The sequence below is a fragment of the Bombyx mori genome, chromosome 14 (assembly GCF_030269925.1).
Source record: "Bombyx mori chromosome 14, ASM3026992v2".
In the NCBI taxonomy this organism is placed as follows: domain Eukaryota; kingdom Metazoa; phylum Arthropoda; class Insecta; order Lepidoptera; family Bombycidae; genus Bombyx; species Bombyx mori.
The window spans coordinates 6,428,146-6,450,571 of NC_085120.1; the positions used below are offsets into that span (position 1 = coordinate 6,428,146).

Consider the following 22,426-nt stretch of genomic DNA (forward strand, 5'->3'; position numbering starts at 1 on the left):
GCTCGTTTAAGTGCACAGGTAAAGGAAGCATAGTCCGTACAGCCAAATTTTGCGAATATGTATAAGGATTTCATGTGTATGTATGTTGGTGAAACACGAATTATACATGAACAAGATTGGTTCTGGTGGTTCGTATTGCCTTCTGCAGATATGTAATATGTGTGCCCAGAAGCCTCAGGGCGACACTTTTGCTCGCGTTCACCTCGGTTTTTTATTAGATTAGACTATATACTATATAAATTTTTTTATTGCCTTTGTAGGCAGACGAGCATACGGCCCACCTGATGGTGAGTGGTTACCGTCGCCCATGGACTTCAGCAATGCCAAGGGCAGAGCCAAGCCGCTGCCTACCGCAACTATATGCTTATATAGTGACGTGAATACCGCCATCCGATCTGAGAAATGGGTCAAAGTCGATTATATGATAATATATCGTCCACCCCACCTTTCAAACCGGAACACATGAATGCTGCGTGGCAGAAATAAGCAGGATAGTAGCACTTAGCTAAATTGTCTTAGAGTACGTCTTAACTCAAGTAAATTTTTAATTAACAACCTGTTGGGAATCCTAATCTTGAAATGAAATGTTATTAGGACTCAATAAATTGGGTTAAACGCCATTTAATTTCCCCAGGCGTCATACACAATGACCCGTACATGTTTGAAGTCTTACTCACAAATTATTATGGATTTTGTTTGTGACTATCAATCCAACTTATAATTTTTAAATTATTTTTTTATTAATTACCATTAATTCAAAGGGTTGATACAAAATAAAATATTCAAAAAAATATTTTATTAAACACACATTCTCTATTCAATTCATATTTAACAAACCAGACTATTATGTAATATGACTAGTGCAGTTCCAAGATATGTTCGTACATTTTAATAGGACAGTTTTAATCGCGCGCACTTAAAAGCATAGGTAAACTTATATTTTAGTAAAGTACAGGGTGTAAAGAGAACGTTCCCGAAGTTGGAGCAGGAATCTACTATTGTAAACAAGAAACATAATTGATTCACTATACTAATATATATACTATTTGTTTTAGTCTTTAAACATTTAGTGAATCTGCAATAAGACATGAAGGTAGTTGGAAAACGCCCCCTTCAAGACGGCGTTGTCCCCCGCGACACTTCATTTTTAATTACATTGCTTGCGATACAAAAACCATTAGTAAATATATTATGAAATGTTTTAGTGTCATCGTGTTCGAAGTTAAAAGCTCCACCTTCCTCCTTTCCTAGAAGTGTTCTACTAAAATACTAAATACTGAACTGAACAACCTATACTAATGCATGATATTGTGTTCATTACAATAATTTCACGTTCACAAATTTATTTATTCAGTGACTATTTAAGGGCTTTTTCCTCTAAAATCCATCTAAAATTTTATGGTAACACTGATAGGTATATTATAAGAGATGATACAATTATTACTTTTTATAAATTTCCAGCCCGATCCTACTTTCGAATGCTGTACAAGAATATAGTAGAGCTGAATAAGAAATGACAGGAACTAACTCAAAATAGTTTTCATATTTAGTCTTTTTTTTAATTTCCATATCCGAAATTCAATTCAATACATCCTCACTACTATATTTACACATTACATAAACTCTAACAAAGATCATCCCTGCAAAATTTTGAAAATTATTTACACAATTTTATGTTGCACATACAAATTTTGCTCCCTAAGAACGTAAGAATATACATATATTTCAAATAACTAGTTGTATGTTTTAATTATATAAAAATATATATGTTATTGAAGATTTTTCTAAATAATTAAAAAGCAAAAAAGAAATACAATGTTTCAAAATGCAAAATTATAAGATGTGTTGCCAAACCTTCAAAAGCAATCTACCTATTTAAAGCCAATTACATATAATAATTTGAATAACTAATCCAGTAGAATAAGATACCTATTACACAAACAGTATACTGTTATTCCTTATTAAAAACCTTTTTGTGAAAACAACATCGCATGCTATCTCTCTCTCACATAGTGACGTTAGTGTTCAAAAGTTGCTCACCACCAGATTTAGATTCAAACTAAGTAATGGATGGATTCTAATGGATCTACAATAAGATTTATATTTTAAATTAAATTTTTTATAAAAAAAAATTTGAAAAGCTCTAATTTTTTTTGCCAATAATAAATACATGGCGTTACTGCAGAAATATATTAATTATGTTTTAAAAACAGACACGCTATTCTGTATTAAAAGATTATTAGTTTTTCATTATTTTCGCAAAGACATCACATTAGACCTGAAGGAAGATTACAAAAATCCGTATTTATTATTTGGAACAAACTACAAGTTTTCGCGGCACTTACAAAAAAACACTAACTTTACAAACTGTCCTACATTAAGTCACCAAACGACTATCACAAAATATTGCACACAGTGAAGGAGTATAGGTACATACTAGGAACTAAAATTACATCTGAGGGTGAAGATGTGCAATCATATTAAAGCTTTAACGTATAAAAAAATTTCAAAAACATTTTTACAAAACTGGTTTTCGAATCTTGGCGCAAAAGGCGAAAGGCCAGGTCACACTTTATTAAAAAAAAATTAAACTTTACATCACGTACATTCAGCTCAAATAATTTGAAATATCGCGTCCCTTGTCCATAAAACGATTTCAGAGAAAAAAACTTTTTGAAATGAATGATTTAGAATTTCCGATACTATCTCTAATGGAGAGGACATATTTTATTATATTTATACCCGAACCACGAAACAAACCAAATAAATTCTTTACATTATTTACACAAATATACATTATTTTACACTATCTCACTTAATATCTTCATCTTCGTCTTCCGCGTACAATAAATCGTCCATTTTCGTCATGAATTTGCTGTTTAATTCTTGTTCAGTGGGCAAAGGAACATCCTGTAAGAATAAATAAAAAATATATAATAAATCGACATAGACTTACTCAACCTACGTTAAATAAATAACACAAAATATTTACCACGTAGACTTGATCAAACAGGTTTAATTGTCTTCATTTCATCATTGAAGTATAAAAATGCTAGCTGTTTACTTTGACGTAATCAAATAAACATATCGACGCTTGAAAGGCAAACGTGACTAAGCGACAATAACTGCTTTGTACATAAATGATAGGCAATAACCATATTTGATGCGCAAAAAAGATATATTTCTAGGTCTATTAAAATAATTTCAATCCTACAGCTAGATTCGTTAAAATAGATTTTTTTTTCAGGTATTTCGACTTTACATTAGTCTACTGTAAAGATCACGCATTTTCGCTTAGTCACGTTTGCCTTTCAAGTGTCGATATGTATAATAAATAGTATTACATAGGTAGGTATATTTATGCATTCAAAGTGACCAGACTTACTAAGATTTGGTCCGACCATATATTCCTTAAAAGATGGAATTAAATTTGATTGACTTTTCATTCTGTTTTAACTATAAACTAGAGGTCCCGCAGTAGTCGAAATTCGACTATAATTAATTGGAATTGTAAGCTTGTACACTATTAATATTGTATTTTATAATTCTATAATCATAAATTTCGCAAAGACTACACTATAAAAAATATTAAATATGACAAACAATATTTAATCTATTCTCAATTTGACATCAGACGTCAAAAACAAAAGTTTGACAATAAATAGTATGCATGCGTGTGTGCGTCAAATACATGGTATGTAGTGTGTGTAATGTTTTCTTTATTGATTTAATGTATCTTTTATGCATTACTTTAAAAAAACATTAGCATTGTGCACTTCTTCTCTATATTCTCTATAAGTGTGGAAAATTTCATACTCCTCCGTCCGCGCAATTTTCGTAAAAAGGGATACAAAGTTTTTGCTTCACGTATTAATATATAGATGAACCTTAAATGAATAAACGCGTTATTATACAAGCGTAAATAAAAACATTAACATGCATTTGAAACCTTTTATTAAGCAAAAAAAACCCTAGTGATGTCACAAATCAAAAGCCGTGCTGTAACTGAAAACATATCATTGTAAAAAAAACCCATCACGAACCATTAAAATATCCTGCCTAGGTTCAACAATCTCATAGACTATGGTAACAAAAATAAAGCTAAACGTAAAAAACGTAGCTAAACGTCCGATTTCGGTAAATGATTAAAATAAGCATTACACTAAGCCGTAAAGCTTTTTAATCATCTCCTGTCAATAATATAATCATGATACAAATGATCGCATGTTACCAATAGAAATCCGTCGAGAAAAAGAAAGGATGTCATAGTTCAAGCAATCAACGGACCTGTTTTTTAATGCATTTTAACCGGAAATGGCGATTAATTTAAATATTTTGAGCATAATGAAAAAAATAATTCTTCGTATCTCAAAGTCATTTTGTATAGCTTTTCTTTTATGTGGTCATTTTTTATTAAAAAAAATATATCAAAGATTTTTCTTTTTTAACTAAATAGTGATTGATAAATAAAAAATACATGCGATAAAAATACAAAAAAGCATGCGATAATACAAAAACCTAAAAAAAAAATTAATCATTCATCATAAGTTGTTTACATTCAAAGCTATTCTGCACATTCAATATATAGATTTAACATAGAACTTAATAAACAGGACATAACAAATTACTCAAAAAAACAAAATATTTTAAAGTTTAGGTATAAATACATACATGATTCTTCTAGAAGTAAGCTTTATTTTTATAGTTTTATAGTGCATTAAAACAAAAACATGCAAACATTAATCGGTTTAAAATGTTTAATTGAATATAACTTTACACAAAATAACTTAAATGTTATTATTAAAGTAATTGAATCACTAAAATCTTTATTCCATTCATAAAAAAAAAAACTTTAATTTATCTTTTAGGTTATAGTTTTTTGGCGCGTTTGGGAAAACAAATTATGTATATAGTGTGTATTTAACATGTAAAGTAGCCATAACTGACATTATATTTTTATTATAAAATTGATGCTACATTTATATAATTAGTGTTGAAGAGTAAATGTTTAAATGAATAAACACATTAATTTTGTTAATGTTGAGTAGGTAGGTGAATAATTCAATTACCGCAAATAAGTATAATTTTTAAGTGCGTATTTTTAACACGTTGAACGCCACATGAAAAATCGAGTAATTTCATTCAGGCCACGGTGTTCACCGGTGAGCCTTACCTTACTGAACCCTTCGGGCCATGAGGGTCACCCGTTAGCCGCGTGAGGGTTCCAACGTAAACACTTCCTATTATAAACCACAGATTGTAGCTATCAAACAAATCGCGTATGGAGGTGAGCCGCGTGGCCCTTTAGCCGAATCAAAAGCTTTAGTTTTCAAATCCAACAGAAATTTCTAATTATTATCAAGATTTAAAGACCTTTTAAAATATCCTAAAAATTAGACGGCAAAAGTACAAATTGTTATCTTCCTTGCAAATTATCGCATTTTTTTAATTTTAGAAAAAAAATCTCAAGTTGATAAAAATTACCGATTCCCTAATTTTAGCTTGCCCCGAATGGCATAGTACGCTAGGTCCACCGGTGGGCCGCATGGCGTTCAACGTGTAAAGTAAGTCCACGTTCTTGTACCCGCTGACGATTTAGCTTACTTAGCATTAAAATCTCAATACTATTTACACAACTGTTGGATGTCTTAACCTTCAAACCAAAACACCTGGTTGTTTCGCGGCGAAATCAGGTAGAATGGTTTGGTAAATAACCTGTTAATAACGAGTGCTCTTGAAATAATGTCTGCATGTTTTTGTTATTATATCATTTCAGATTGTACGAATAATAATTGAAAATAAATTTAAATTGCATTACATTTTAACAAATCAACGAGACACTAGTAATTGTTTCTGAAATTAAATTCAAGAAATTTTGTATACAGTAACATTCACATTAGTATAAAGAGTTGAGATCACAGCAATATTTAGGTTATGAATTCTTTATTGTTCGGCAACAGAAGGGTCGAGGTTTGGCTATAGTCGATCTTATAAGAATTAGACTATTTTTTAGACTGTTTTTAAGTTATTATTAATTCCAAATTAAAGCCAAATTAATTCCAAAAAAAAATTTGGAATACTTAATTTGAAAAATTATGTAGATTTTTCACCTCAAATTCCCCCTCTATTTTCTCATTTGTTGGATGTAGTTTGCGCATCGAAAAAAACAGTTAGCAAGCTAAAAGTGTTATACATCATGCAATGGAAATAGTAACATGCACTAGTACCGTTTTGTGAATAGCACAACTTTATTTTTTTATATCATTAATACGACACAATGGAATCATGGTGAGTACTTATTTTTTTAATATTTCATAACGGCAACACCGTCATTCCCATGGCACTCCTCAGTCTTACAAAGTTTCAAATAAACATCTTAATGTACTATTAAAAATGTATAAACACCCAAAAATAATGTTATGAAAGTACGAACCCACTATCTTTTTATAAATTATTGTTGATTCTAATAATGAATGTTGCCATCACCGGCTTAATTTTATTATTCTATAACAGATAATTTTAATAGTTATAAAAATTAATGTCTGTATTTTATTTACCTTAAAAAATAGGTAACGGTACCCAAGAACTATGGATTTGATAAAATTAACCAAAAACTATTTTAATTATTTGAATAAAATGAATAAAACAATTTAGGAGCTGGACGGGTTCTTTGTCTATTCAATTTACAATCCATTTTAATAACAGTATCATTTGAAGAAAAAGATTCAAAATTTAATGTTTGTATCTGTGCATTCAATCTGCAGCATGAACATAGAAAAATATGAAAACATTGCGTCTATACTTTGTGTAGTTATATCGATTAAATTAATCTCAAATTTGACTTTAAATTTAAAACAAAATTCTTAAAACATGCTTTTCATAACGAACTTCCAAGCTCCATGTAGTACGTAAATCATAAAATTTGCAGATGCGACTTCATTCTTGGGGATCGTCGATATAATTTTCTTATATATATATTCCACAAAGCAACCAAATGACAATAACAAACAATCACAGTACAGAAACAAAAATGTTAAATTAAGCTTGTGCATGCAGGTGGCGACATAAACACAAAAATGTTAGTTATACTGTGTACATGTTTTCTTTATTATATATATTTTTTTGTATTATTTAATTTTTATTTATTAAATATTCGCCAATGATTGTGTGCTCTGCGAGTTTTGAAGTAGCAATATATTTTTTTTTTCTTTTTCCTTAAATTATTATTTGTTTAAAAAAAAGTATCACAGTCAAGACATAGGTCTGTACAGTTAAATCTTGGTTTTCATTTAGGCGATTTTTTTTATATCAAAGTACATAGTACAATCATTTTGTGTTTAGTCTAGATATTTATTTCGTGCAATTGTATCATTAAGAGAATCGCCGGGACGGGGTGAAGCTCCAATAGCTTGCAGGTGTCGCTTGTAGCGACGTGTCCAAGTACTGATACGGACACTGCGAATTTGAAACGTGAGTTGTATTACTCGTGGTAGAAGATTATATATATACTAATATTATAAAGAGGAAAGATTTGTTTGTTTGTTTGTATTGAATAGGCTCCGAAACTACTGAACCGATTTGAATAATTCTTTCACTGTTTGGAAGCTACACTATTCCCGAGTGACATAGGCTATAAATCTTTTCTGAAAAAAATTAGGGATCCTTACTAAAACTCAAATAATATAACCCAAGGTGTAAAAAATTTACCTAAAATATTATTTACATCGCGTGATTTACGTCAAATATCGTTGAAATTTTTGTTAAAGACCCGAGCGGAGCCGGGGCGAACCGCTTGTATGTTATATAATGGCACAGCCCATGTGTTCCAATTTGAAACGTGAGTTGTATTACTCGTGGTAGAAGATTATATCTTATATAATGGCACAGCCCATGTGTTCCAATTTGAAGAATTACTGTCGGTTGGATATTATGTAAGGGAATAAATTTGAAAAATAGAACTATCGTTATATAATTGACTGATGTAGTATGGAATTGTTGGGGACTTCGGATTGTGAGGTCTTTACAGTCAGCTATCCACTTATAGACTTAACATATAAGTGTGGATCGGGAACAAAAAATGTTTGTCATGATCGAGTTTCATGACTAATTTCGAATAAAATATATGCGGTATTGTAATGATAAAAGTCGATATTTAACAATTAAATCTAATACGACAACATGACTCAGTTATTTTATATCTTTAATTTGTTATACTATTATGTTATACTATCTTAAAAGATACGACGTCATCGACACAGGATACAAAAATATGTACCTAAATATTTTTATTATTTTTTTATTGCATAGATGCGTGGACGAGCTCAAAGCCCACCTGGTGTTAAACGGTTACCGGAGTCCAGAGACATCTATAACGTAATGCCACGACCCACCTTGAGATATGGGTTCTAAGGTCTCAGTATAGTTACAACGGCTGCCCCACCCTTCAAACTGAAACGCATCACTGCTTCACGGCAGAAATAGGGGGTGGTGGTACCTACCCGTTATTTGTTAAAGATATTCAATATACATCGTCAAAAACACCTAACCCAATATAATTTTACTGTTCTACTGTCCCCATTCGAGTATTAACATTGGCATTTGGGTTTGTATTGGACAAAAATTTTATTATTAAAAAAAAAACATTATTTATTTTTTAGTTTTCATAGTTATGTGCGACTGACAACAAAAAAAAATTTGGAAATTATGTTTTTTTATTATTTTTTTATTGCCTAGATGTGTGGACGAGCTCACAGCCCACCTGGTGTTAAGTGGTTACTGGAGCCCATAGACATCTACAAATGTGGTAGAAAATAGTTTTAAGTATTTTTACGACACACAAAAACCAAACAAAAATACTAAAATAAAACATGCAAGAACATGCAGTATAAATTTATGAAGCAACACGCAATATCTTTTTACTGGCATTCCCAAACAAAGTACAAACAAGGTCACAGTCATAGGGCATAGCCGATAGCGGCTTTCATAGCTATCGCAGCGTAAAATGTCACGAAATGATAAACAATACAAAATCGAAGTATATACACAGTGGTGGTCGTATAATTAGAAATAATATTAACGGTCCTTGACATTATATGTAAGATACTTCACCGCAATCGTTTTTATTTTGAAATTAAACAATAAATAGGACAACAATATGTTCAACGATTTATTATAATAATATACTAGTTAATGACCGGTATTTTTTTTTTGGTAAATTGTGTTTTTTAGAAATTATATTTAAATACGAATTACATATTGATAATATGATGAAATATGAATATTTTTCGATCTTACCGACAGAATAATAAAAACATATGAACTGGTTATTTAAAGAAAAAATCTAAATTATCGATAAAGTTGATTATTGAAAACACGAATAAAACAACATTATCTGAAAATAAATCGTAGCTAGATCGATTTATCGCCCCCCAAATCGCCTGTATACTAAATTTTATGAAAATCGTTGGAGCCGTTTCCAAGATTCAAATTATATGTATATTTATTTATACAAGAATTGCTCGTTTAAAGATATAAGATAATATCTATACAACATATTTATTGTAACACTTTTTTGCGTTCTCTTACCGTCCAATTAACATATTTTTTTTGTGAATAATAATCACTTCTGTCGGTGTGCTTGGTAAAAAGCAGTACCTTTCGAGAGGTTCTTCCAAATAATTTAGCTTCCACTAAGCCGTATCAGTCTTGACGAGATGTTTCTCGGGTCATCAGGCGAAAAAAACTTCATTTTTAATCTGGTTGGAGCCTTTAATTGGGTCTTATTTAGCATTACGAACGATTAGCGTATCTTCTCTAGGAGAGGTTTTTCTTGGCCGAGCCTTCTAAGAACATTTTCAACAGTTCCACGTGTTTTTTTTTTTTAAAAAACATTAAATAAAAACATTAAAAACTTTCTTAAATTCAATTAAATTCAGTTAATTAAATTCTCTGAGTTAATTCAGCTCAGCTATTCTTCCGTACACCCACTTATTATCTATATGTAAATTAACAATTACTTGCTTAATTGACGCGTCACAACTTTTATTTTTGGCCATTTTGAACAAAATAAAAGTCAGATAAAATAATTTTTATTTGCCGCCAAAATAATAGAAAAAGCCAAAAAAGAAATGTTATTCTCCAATTTCAAAAAGAGAACGAGCTATGGATGATTTTTAAAATGTTTGTAAATACCTAGTCAGGTCATAAGTATTGTCACACAGTAAAAACTTTTCTTTTAGAATGCTGGCCACAAAAAAGTTTATTGAATTCGAATTTCGAATTGTTCATGAAAATAAAAATGTATACTTTTAGAATTTTACTCATTTTTAAATAGGGAGTGGACGCTTAAAGAAGACCGTGTTGCAGTTATTGCGTTGCATCGTTGCGGTTACGCGCCAATTCAAATTTTTAACATACTGAAAATTTTGAATATAACCAATTCAAATTTTTAACATACTGAAAAATTTGAATATAACCAAAAGCTTCGTTTGTCGTGCCATCAAACGATACAATGAAGACTCTAGTGTAGATGACAGGTCAAGAAGTGGTCGCCCTCGGTCTGTTAGGACTCCAGCAGTGATAAAAGCTGTGAAGGCGCGAATTCAAAGAAATCCCAAACGTAAGCAGAAACTGTTGGCTCTTCAGATGGGGTTAAGCAGAACCACGGTGAAAAGGGTGTTAAATGAAGACTTAGGGCTTCGGGCATATCAAAGAAAAACAGGACATCGTTTGAATGCTCGTCTAATGGACCTGAGACTGAAGAGATGCCGCGCTTTGTTGAAGCAGTACGCGGGAAAAATATATCGGGAAATTCTTTTTCGGATGAAAAAATTTTTACCGTAGAAGAGAGCTACAACAAACAAAATGATAAGGTGTACGCACACAGTAGTGAAGAAGCGAGCAACCGTATTCCGCGTGTCCAACGAGGTCATTTTCCATCCTCGCTCATGGTATGATTGGGAGTTTCTTATTGGGGCTTAACAGAGGTACATTTTTATGAGAAAGGTGTAAAAACGAATGCAGTTGTGTATCAAAATAGTCCTGACGAACCTTGTGGAACCTGTTTCTCATACCATGTTCAATAACAGGCACTGGGTATTCCAACAAGATTCGGCGCCAGCTCATAGAGCGAAGAGCACACAAGACTGGCTGGCGGCGCGTGAAATCGACTTCATCTGGCACGAAGACTAGCCCTCCTCCAGTCCAGATTTGAATCAGTTAGATTACAAGATATGGCAACACTTGGAGGAAAAGGCGTGCTCAAAGCCTCATCCCAATTTGGAGTCACTCAAGACATCCTTGATTAAGGCAGCCGCCGATATTGACATGGATCTCGTTCGTGCTGCGATAGACGAGTGGCCGCGCAGATTGAAGGCCTGTATTCAAAATGACGGAGGTCATTTTGAATAAACTTTAGTGTCATAAGAATCTATTTTTGTTAAGTTCATTTTTGTATATGAATGGTTACATAATGAATAAACTTGTTTCAATTATTTTACATTAAACATGTGACAGAATTTATGACCTGACTAGGTAGGTGTCCAAGCGGCCAGTAACAGAAAATAAACTCCTACATTGTGTTACATGTAGGTAATACTTACGTTGTAATTAAATGTAAGATATGTTTCATATTTTATGTATTTAATGAGTTTTTTTATTTCAAGGGCTATATTATTGCATGATTATTAATTATTGAATGTGTATTTATTTATTTTATTTATTTCATTTACTTCAGATTGCATCCATATTACACTTCATTACACTGCATTAACATTTCATTTATACTAGAATTAAATAAAAATAATAACTAATATTTTTTATGAACACATTATGTACGTTGAAGTTATACTTTCTTTATTCATAAGAAGTGTTTCTAATTATATGACCACCACTGTATAAATTAAGTTTCAAATGACCAGTATTTAGAAACGGGAGCTTCGTAGGTAAAGGTTCCTAATATCAACTATTTGGTACGTTTGATGCGTTCGCTAATCGGAGACTTGTACTATCATTAATTAAAAGCAGAATGACGGTACATAGAAATATATTCAGTTGTGCATAGTTTCGAATTGTTTTCCCGCCATATTTTTCATAGTTATTAAAAGCACTTACTACTAACACACGTTCCTTGAAGCCTTCCAGAACTTCACAGAAGAAGAAACTTCACAATATGTTTAGATACTCACATGTGGCGCCCCCCTCGGGAACGGCGACAGACAGACAATGACCACGGTCATGTTGTCGCAGCCGAGGCCGCCCGTCGCGCAGTTCGGCGCTAAACATCGCTGCATTAACGCCTCGCAGACCGCGGCCGGCTCCCAGCCGCTCAGCAATCGAACTCGACAAAAAGATATCACCTCCTGAACAAGATACGCGAGTGTCATGTGAATACATACACTACTTTTTTTCAAAAATACCACTATATAACTCGCGTGGAAGTTATGTATTGCCAGAGTATAGTTTATAAATATCTTCAGTTATAAATTTTTTAAGGGGTTTTATGACGTGGTAACTGAGACCTTTAAGTCATGTCTTATTTTAATTTATATTCATATTTTTATGAAAAATGATATTAAGGAGTGAAATGAATTGAAGATGGTTAATTTGAGACATTAATCAACTGGGATGAAATTAAATGAAATGAAATGGGATGAAATATAATCTCAGTAAAATGGTGGTCATTTACTAAGATTTTTTCAGTGAACTTTTTGAAGGATCCCGAGAAGTTACGTCCAGCGGCTTTGTTTCATTTCCCCACATTTGTGCACTTTCACAGATATTAAAAAGTTAATAAACCACCATTATTACACATTTAAACCCGAAGAAACACTAAATAGTCAAAATAAAACAAATCACACAACTTCACTCCTCGCGTTCTCGCCAAAATATCCCTACATGCACCTAGGAATCATCACAGATTTATGTGAGGTGATACTAATATTTTAATCACCTATATATTTGCATGTGTTCTGATCGTTATCAAAGCATAAAACCCAATCGAAAAAACAACAACATAATATTTTTTATTTACCCGCAATGTATATTAATATTAGGAAATCAATGTACAAAAAATTCATCTTATTCAAATTAAAGAGCTAAATCTAACAAACAACCTAATGTAACAATATTTTTAGTGACTGACCTCATTAGTGAGAACTTCCCAAATACCGTCACAGGCTATGACGATAAACTCCCAGTCTTCGTTTACATGACGCACTTGCACGTCGGGATAAGCTGTAAAAGTTTAAGATTGATTATTGTAAATTGAAAATTTTGTTTTTTAATATATGGACGATTCAGTTCACAGATTATCAGAGCCTGTAGGTTTAACAACGGAATGTCGCCACACATACCCGAAACAAGAGCTTAAAAAAAACAAGTCTCTATTATGTTGCATGACGGCCTACCGTTCAGAACGGAACGCAGAATGCTTCGCAGCAGAAATATTGACAATGGCGGTACTTAGCGATGGTATATTATGGATTATAAGAATTGGTACAGTTTGCATAAAGCTGTCCAAATAGGACAGACAGCCAAACTTACCAGTAACAATCTGCTCTTGAGGGGATAATCTATAATTCCTCTTGAACACGTAGTCTCCCAAGGCTCGAGACAATGCGAGATTACCATTCACACGATTCAACTGGACCCAACCACCACCAGCTATGATCCTACGTAGCTCCTCTTCGTTGTTGGGCTTGTGGTCATATGACAGTGTCTCCACCTGGGACACAAGTGATAAGTGATAAGTTAAATAATATGAAATATTAAATTTAAAGGAACGAACATCCTCAAAACACACCCTGCACTCCAGCTTAAAGAATGATCATTGTAACATTTTAATAGTCTCTGCATTTTTTTGGTTAGTTAAGATAAGGGATTTCATTTCATATTTTTTGTGTTATGACCTGGTAACAAAATCTTTAAACCAATTCAGGTCATTTTAAATTGACCATTGCAAAAATGAAGGGTGCATATTTAAAAAATTTAATTAAAAAAAACTTTAAAGATGACAAAAGGTAAAAATAATACTTCTTTATTTTGTTTTACATGCGTAAAAGGTTGCTTGATCTTTTTGTGAACCGATAATGCCAAGCCAAGGGCGAAATGTAAGCAGTTTAACACAAATTTTAAAACTTTTATTATCTCTGGGTGGTCAAATCGAAATTAAAAGCATTAGCATTCCTGTATATAAGTAACACTCATGGTCAAGGGGTGATTTAGTTAAATATGTCGCAAATTTAAATGGGGCAGCCAATATAAAAACAAATCTTTTAACATATTCAATAATTAATTCTTAACCTATTTAATGGTATGTTTGAATTTTTGTTTTATTGCTTATATAGGTGGACAAGCTAACAGCCCACCTGGTGTTAAGTGGTTACTGGTACCCATAGACAACTACGACTTAAATGCGCCATCTTGACATATAAGTTCTAAGGTCTTAAGTATAGTTACAAGAGCTACCCCACCCTTCAAACCGAAACGCGTAACTGCTTCACAGCAGAAATAGGCAGGGTGGTGGTACCTACCCGCGCGGACTCACAAGTGGTCCTACCACCAGTAAAAAAACATGCATATAACCATAAGAGTTCCTCACCACACCCCTGACACTAGCCACGGCTCTGGAGTCGCCTACATTAGCGCAGTACAATGTGTTGTCCTTGATAAGCACCACCACTGCTGTACTGCCTGCAACCTTTTCTTGCAACATATCTTCTTCTAGCATTGCTCGATCTAGATCTAGAAAACCCTGTAGACAAAACAATTTTCAAATGAACTTCTTCAATTTAAGTCGTTTTGCTCTAAAAGATAAGACGCCCATTGCATTTATGCCAAACGATGCAACAGTGTTCGAATCCCACGGGCAGGTACCAACTTTTCTAATGAAATACGTACTTAACAAACGTTCACGATTGACTTCCGCGGTGCAGGAATAAACTCGTGTAATAACAATCAAACCCGCAAAATTATAATTTGCGTAAATACTGGTAGTAGGACGTCTTATGAGTCCGCACAGATAGGTACCACCATTATCCTTATTTTTGCTCTGAACCAGTAATGCGTTTCAGTTTAAAGGGTGGGGCAGCTGTTGTACTATGGGCTCACTTAAACACCAGGTGGGCTGTGAGCTCGTCCACCTATCTAAGCAATAAAAAACTGGGTTATCTGATTAAATAAACGTGAGCAAAAAAACGACACGCCTTCTTGTTTTCTGATAAAAACTGAACTTTTCTGTGAATCTTAGCTAAAACTTAATATTAAATTATGTAATTTTATTAGTTTATATGATATGTTATGACTTTATCATGCAATTTTGCGGTTATAGTGTAATTAAATGAAATACAATCAACTAACAACCACAAAAAGTTTTCCAGTACACAAAATTGGCCAACTACTTACTAGACTACAACAGATTGATCCATGTAATTGGGCAGTACAAAATAGACATTTGAGATCATTTTGATTGTGATATCTATCTAATAGGCTTTGGCAACAACTTATCACCAGTGAGTATATTTTCATTATAAGTGAATAAAAATTACCAACAATTATCAACCACAACTTAATTCATTTATAATTAATATGTTTACCTGTTTCAATGCCTCTTCAATGTTACCAAGGTGGTACTCGGGTCGTGCTGTTATATACTTATGTAAATGTTTCCCAGCATGTTCTGCTATGTTTGAACCTTAAACAACAATATTGATAATATTAATTTTTTTGTTAAAATTTTAGTGTACCAGTTTTTAAATGTCTATCTATTGATGAGATCTAATGATCACTTAGGATTTTTTATTTTATTTTGAATAGACAGTTCACCAGGGTTAAGTGGTTACCAAGACTCAAAGATTCACAATGTGACTGTTGCTTGTGTGACGTTGTGACCTTGAGACACAAAGTCTAATTCCCATCTGTATAAGAGTACAAACTCTGTTCAAACTGGAAGGCAATACTACGTCACATCAAATATTGACAGTATTGGTTAGAAATACCTTACTGCTTAGGAGCAAGCGCAAGACAGGATCAAGTGGAGACAGCTTGTGAGGGCCCTGTGTACCAGCAGGGTACCCTAGGACTATAACATACAACAACATACCCATGCAGTAAGGTATTTTTATACTCATGCTCACAAAACTCCACTACAAAATAATTTATGCAGGTCTGATGTTTATTACACATGTTGTTCATTCACCATTAAAGTTATTTGTGAACATATTAAGTACACATTTGAACAGAAAAATTTTCACCTGCCTAAAATACCTCTAGATAATTATTGAAAAATCTATTCCTTTCAAAGCCTTTTAGAAACTATTTTAAATACCTCCATGACCATCGTAGACTGCAAAAAATGCAGTGCCCGGATCATCAGGTAGTGACAGTATATGTGTGTGTGAGTCATCCATGGACACTCGCCAGCCTTGCATGCATGATGATCCGACCAAGAACCTTGAATCTTGACATGTTGCTGACTGCTTCTCTGTCACAGGCTCAGAAAGGGTTTGCCCCATAACTCTGAAAAATAAAGGTTTCTTTTTATTTACTATATTAGAGCAAATCTTATTTAATTTAGATATTCCACTGAGAATAAAAAAATATACAAGAATACATGAAAAACTTAATAGATTGTTTTTACAATTTAAACTTTATTAGTTCAACAACATTATGTGGAATGTAAAGATCCTTCTGTTATATGGTATTTGCCATTGTATTCTCATATTAATGTTAATTGCACAAATGACAATTAAAACCTTTGTTTGTGCCATATTTAACCCAATATTTTTTTATTAATATATCTATATGCTTAGACATTTTTAATTTGAATTTAAGTAAATAGTCAAAAAAAAATTTCAACATCTCAATTATTTTAACTGCTAAATAGGAAAAGTATTTCAACAGCTCGAAAACATTATCTAGGGTGGACCCGTAATCCATTTTCATTTACCAGATTAAATGATAAGATAGTAGAAAATGTTTGCTACTCTAAAGTATCGAAGTTTAAAATGTAAACAGTGTAAAGTTTTGTGTTATAAAAGTGTACGCGGAGAGGTGCTAAATGCTCAGAATCATCAATGATCAAGATCTTTCGTGACTAACACCTGATGTCATGCACTCAAAAAGTAACAAAAAATCTATGTTTTTACTTTTTCTAAATATTAGAGTTTTTGTTGAAATAATGAGGATAATCTTTAAAAAGGTATTCCTAATGAACTTACAGGTAATAGTTTCCGTGCAAATTAGTGCTATGTATTATTAGTATTGCAACATAAACATGATAATACTACTTCAATTTCGTAAGTTAGAATGACTTTTTCGTTATTACTTGTTACTCACATTTATTTTCAAATGCACTTTTATGATCACCGGTTCTGATACCTCTGTTGATAGCTTATTTTACAGTTTATTTTTAACAATTCCTCCCTAATGCGTAGGTAAATAATGAAATGTACGGTAGGTACCTACCTCTACTCAATGAATATTTCAAAATGTCAAGTAAAATGTGACATTTGATTTTTTTTAAGGGATTTTATGACCTGGTAACTGAGACCTTTAAGTCATGTCTTATTTTATTGTAGATTCATAAATATGAATATCCATAATATCATTTTTCATAAAAATTTATGAAAAATGATATTATGGAATGAAATGCAATGAAGATGATCAATTTGAGACATTAATCAACTGGGATGAAATTAAATGAAATGAAATGGGATGAAATATAATCTCAGTAAAATGGTGGTCATTTACTAAGATTTTTTCAGTGTACTTTTTGGAGAAGTTACGTCCAGCGGCTTTGTTTCATTTTCCCACATTTGTGCACTTTCACAGATGTTAAACAGTTAATAAACCACCATTATTACACATTTAAACTCGAAGAAACACCAAATAGACAAAATAAAACAAATCACACAACTTCACTTTCAGTTCAGTTCAAGTGAATATACGTACTTATTACAAGCGTCTACCATTTAGCTTATTTGTGATTTTTTACAGCTCGGAAAAATGTCTCAGTTTTGCTTTATTTGCAATAAACTTTTAACTGAAGATAAAACAGTAGTGGTTGATCGTGGAATGCCAACTTTAATCGAGGCTAGTATCGCGAGAGGTGATGAGCTTACTGAGTATTTAAGAACTCAAAAATCCGTTACGTGGATTCCAGAAAATCATATACCCGGAAAACTTCAATCACTCCAGTAAAAAGAAAACCTGAAGAGGAACAGGCTAGTACTTCAAAAATAATTCCATGATGAATTTCCAGATGTCCTCATAATTGAAACAGCAATAGAAAAATTTAATGCAACAAACACAACAATTGTAGTTGAAGATGTTGATTTGTTAATACTACTTACTGCAAGAACTCCAATGGATAAAATTATTTATTTCCTGAAACCTGGAAGGGCTCAACAACAAACAGTAATATATTTTTCAAAAAGTTTATCTGCTTATTCTAAATGCCAAAACTATATTTTATTTTTACATGCGATAATCGACTGCGACACTTTATCTACAATGTACAGAAGAGGCAAAGCGGCAGTATTTAAATTATTCGAAAAAAACAATAATTACGGAAGGAATTCGGTTTCTTCTTGCGGCTTAAGGAGCTCCAAAAAAAATTACTTGCATTGATAAATTTCGTTACTTAGCTCTGGAACCGATTCAAACTTTACTCCCACCTGCTCCAGAAAAACTCCTCACACTATTTTTTGCAACTGCAAAAAAGGTTGTAGTGCCCAATGTGGCTGTAAAAAAGTCGAGTTGCTGTATTTCCCAGCGTGTACCAATTGCCAAGGTCAGTCTTGCTCAAATGTCCAGTTGAGTACAATAGAGGAAGAATCCTGTGATTTTAATGAAGAGACCAATGATTCAGCCAAATTTGAACAATTTATGAACATCCAGCAAGAGGAAGAGGAAGAATAGGAAATCGAAGAAGACATTACTGTTGAAGTAGACTTTCAAGAGTAGGACTATTTTTTGCAACTGCAAAAAAGGTTGTAGTGCCCAATGTGGCTGTAAAAAAGTCGAGTTGCTGTATTTCCCAGCGTGTACCAATTGCCAAGGTCAGTCTTGCTCAAATGTCCAGTTGAGTACAATAGAGGAAGAATCCTGTGATTTTAATGAAGAGACCAATGATTCAGCCAAATTTGAACAATTTATGAACATCCAGCAAGAGGAAGAGGAAGAATAAGAAATCGAAGAAGACATTACTGTTGAAGTAGACTTTCAAGAGTAGGAATCTGATTAAAATATCTAAAGAAATCAAAACAATAGCTAATCCAATAACCAATAGCAATATCAATAATCAATAGCAATAATAAGGTAATATCTAGAACTTGACGAGTATTGTTCCCTCTTAAAATTGACATGACAGTTAGTGGAGTAGGCATACAGGAGAAACCACGGTAAAAAAAAAATGCGCCGAGTACACTACCTCACAGGTGGCGTGGAAATGTGTGCATATCATGTATAATGTGACTCTTAGAATCGCGATATCTCAGGAATGGTAACTCTTAAGAAAAAAATCATAAAAACTATTTTTGTAGAGAATTTGAAGATCTACAACTTTGCTTTGAAGTTTTATTTTGATAAAACTTACCGTTTTCGAGAAAAATACAAAAAACCTCAAATTTTCACCTTTGACCTCGAATAACTTTTCTAGCACACATGGGATCGATGGGGATTTTTAAACCTTTATTTGTAATGATAAACCCTAGCTCTCCACCAATATTTGGCTCTCCGGCAATTTTTGTTATTTCAAATGTCTATATTGACCGGGCTATAGGGAGTAGGGAGTCCAACACTCATATAAATATTAGCTTAAGCCATTAAGTACATGAATTTTCTCCATGGATATCAAGTTTCAAGTCAATCGAATGCATGGTTCAGTAGTTATAACGGAACATCCGTAAAAACTGCTGTAGATTTATACATTAGTATAGATTTAGAAAATACGATATGAATAGAGATACATATATGTATAAATAAGGTTTGTTTTATTACCTAAAGATCCTCGATGCTGAATACATAGTCATTCTCGTGATATTTAATACTAAGCTGGAAAATAGTGCTTGATTAAGTTTGATTTCCCCACAGTAATAATTAACTTAGAAAAAATATTTTGGTTGCGAAAAAACACTTGTTACACAATTTTAATATCACAAAAAAAAACATACAATAACAAATAAATTTTGACACGCTAAATGCGTCAGTCAATCAACTAATAGAGAAAAGGTTATAGATTTAATTCTATTAAAAAGAATGTAAACACTCGGTGACCACATTCTGTATTGAGTTTATGTTTTGTATGAAGTTCAATAAAACCAACAACTTCTATGAATTCATAAGCTTCCACCTATCCGAGACGCAATAGCTCTTTGAAAATTTGGAACAATCCGGTCATAAGGTTGTTACGCCACTACAATCACAAAATGGGCCCGCTTTCTATGCTTTAAGTCCTTCATATAACGTAGTGATTACTTGCTCAGTGGTCCTTCCAAGCTCTTGTCCGATCACCGTTCAAGTCGAACTCGGCGACAAGTTTGATGTGCTAGTTAACTCATAGACAAAATACCTATACCGAGTTTGTCGCCGGATCTTCTCAGTGGGCTACGATTCCGACCCCTTAGGATATCTAACGAAGCACTGCTCCTCTTGCCCACAAACGATAGTGAAGCCAGAATAGCCCCTTTATTCTACTGGCAGACAATTGGGCAAAAAAAGTAAAATGGGTACTCTGGGTTATCTTGTCAACTTTCTTTTCCTACCTATGATAGCCTTGAGAGGCTATATCAGCGTTACCCTAGCGTGTAGGTGAGCTCTCGGGGCTCTAACCTGGGGGCATTGCTAACACTGACCCTAGCAAGAAGAGTGCTTCGCAGAATCTACAACCAGATCGGAAACGCAACCCACTGAAAAAATCCGGCGACAAAATCAGTGGGCTGTCTGTATTAACCTACACCTAACCTACTGTATTAAGCTACCGAGCCCTTCGTCGCAAGCGACGGGTTCGGCGAGGACGATGACCGGTGCTTGAGGTACCTAAAAGCACCGGTAATGGATCGGGACGATCCGTGATGACGTGTGAATGTAACCCTCAATTGAACGAAATTATAAAACTAAACTATCTAGTTGAAAGGAAACGAAGTTTAAAAAATATATTCTAATGGCTAATATAAAATATTGAGATTCAGTGAATCTCAATTAGATGAGTTTTGCGCAGGAAAACTTTTGAAAGAAAAAAAAATCAATGTTCATTTAAAATCATTTGCTAGAATTTCGGCCAGTTAAAAGTGAGAAAACAACTGTGTCATAATTTTCTAATTTATCGAACCAATCTCCATGAAGACCATCCATCCATGAAGATTCAAAGAATGCGGAAGCTAGGATTTATTCACACAGAGACTATGTAATTATAACGGCGCAGATTAATTTAATTTTGTTTCGAATAATATATTACCGGTCTATGTTCAAACTTCCTGCGTGTGTTATCAATACCATTTTTACTTAAAGCTTAAGGCATTACCCAGTTTATTTGGTTCTTTGTATTGACGAACTACGGGAAAAAATTACAGCCGATAAGGGTCGTTTTTTTTTGTCATAATTAAAATCAAGTTTCTCTCGTGGATACATTGCCAGTGGATTTATAATCGAATATAGCCGAAAGCTACGCTCAGTAGGGTATAAATGTAGCAGTTTAATGATGAGGTTTCACTCATTTTCGTATTTGCCTGAATGAATTACGACTTTATTAATATGATATTTAGATAAACGCATAGCGCAATGTGTAAGTCTACCTACAGCTCTTAAATATTAAGCGTATTATCTATGCTTATTGGCAACATTCTCGCTCGACCTACATTGTTATGGTCTGTGGTAGAGACAGAAAGCCCGCCAGAACTGAAACATGCAAAATTGCACTCATATAACAATTTTTATTAGAATATTGCATAATGTTAAATATAACTTCCATAATAATGGTTCTGTATATAAACGTCAACAAGAAAGTGATACGTCGACACTACGAAACGAGTTTAAGCGCCTCACTTTCCGGCTCACGCAGGTGCTCACTGGGCATGGTTGCTTCGGTGAGTTCCTGCACCGGATCGGAGCCGAGCCGACGGCAGAGTGCCACCATGGTGGTTGCGACTTGGACACGGCAGAGCACACGCTCGTTGCCTGCCCCGCATAGGAGGGGTGGCGCCGTATCCTCGTCGCAAAAATAGGAAACGACTTGTTGTTGCCGAGTGTTGTGGTATCGATGCTCGACAACAACGAGTCGTGGAAGGCGATGCTCGACTCTTGCAGAAGGAGGCGGCGGGACGCTTGAGAGACGAACAAGCCCGCCGCCGTCGAGCGGGGGCCAGGGAGGCGGATCTCGCTCAAGCCTTGGCCCTCTGAGTGTTTCGGGTCCCCTTCATATGTCGGTCTG

At 33.5% G+C, this 22,426-nt stretch overlaps 2 protein-coding genes across 8 annotated transcripts in view; one reads left to right on the top strand and one right to left on the bottom strand.

Moving 5' to 3' along the window:
- Positions 1-781: 781 nt before the first annotated feature.
- On the bottom strand, positions 782-20,193 carry LOC101740712 (probable protein phosphatase 2C T23F11.1). 5 transcript variants are annotated; one of them, XM_021352062.3, is made up of 8 exons: positions 19,999-20,193; positions 16,325-16,515; positions 15,594-15,691; positions 14,600-14,752; positions 13,543-13,723; positions 13,142-13,233; positions 12,186-12,359; positions 782-2,910 (listed from the first exon to the last, which is right to left on the bottom strand). In XM_021352062.3, the coding sequence occupies exons 1-8, from the start codon at positions 20,028-20,030 to the stop codon at positions 2,812-2,814; spliced, it is 1,020 nt and encodes a 339-aa protein (XP_021207737.1). In that variant the 5' UTR covers positions 20,031-20,193; the 3' UTR covers positions 782-2,811. The 5 variants fall into 5 exon arrangements, with proteins under 5 accessions (XP_021207737.1, XP_062528036.1, XP_004922656.1 ...); XM_062672052.1 differs by lacking the exon at positions 19,999-20,193 and adding an exon at positions 17,464-17,498; XM_004922599.4 differs by lacking the exon at positions 19,999-20,193 and adding an exon at positions 17,335-17,477.
- The window catches only part of LOC101741137 (tryptophan 2,3-dioxygenase), a 34,169-nt gene continuing 27,105 nt past the window's right edge, over positions 15,363-22,426 (top strand). The window contains exon 1 of one of the 3 annotated variants that reach the window (XM_062672048.1): positions 15,363-15,509. The gene's annotated coding sequence lies outside the window, so the exon portion shown is untranslated. Of the gene's footprint in view, positions 15,510-16,971; positions 17,121-22,426 lie in introns of those variants that run through there. The other 2 variants (XM_062672049.1, XM_062672051.1) reach the window with 2 other exon arrangements.

Excerpts from the sequence above, each read along its gene's own strand:
- LOC101740712 (XM_021352062.3), bottom strand. The coding sequence starts at position 20,030 with ATGACTATGTATTCAGCATCGAGGATCTTTAG. Across the intron at positions 15,692-16,324 it reads AGTCTACGATGGTCATGGAG|GTTCAAACATAGCAGAACAT; the intron begins GTATTTAAAATA and ends TTGTTGTTTAAG. Across the intron at positions 12,360-13,141 it reads GGGAAGTTCTCACTAATGAG|GAGGTGATATCTTTTTGTCG; the intron begins GTCAGTCACTAA and ends TATCTTGTTCAG.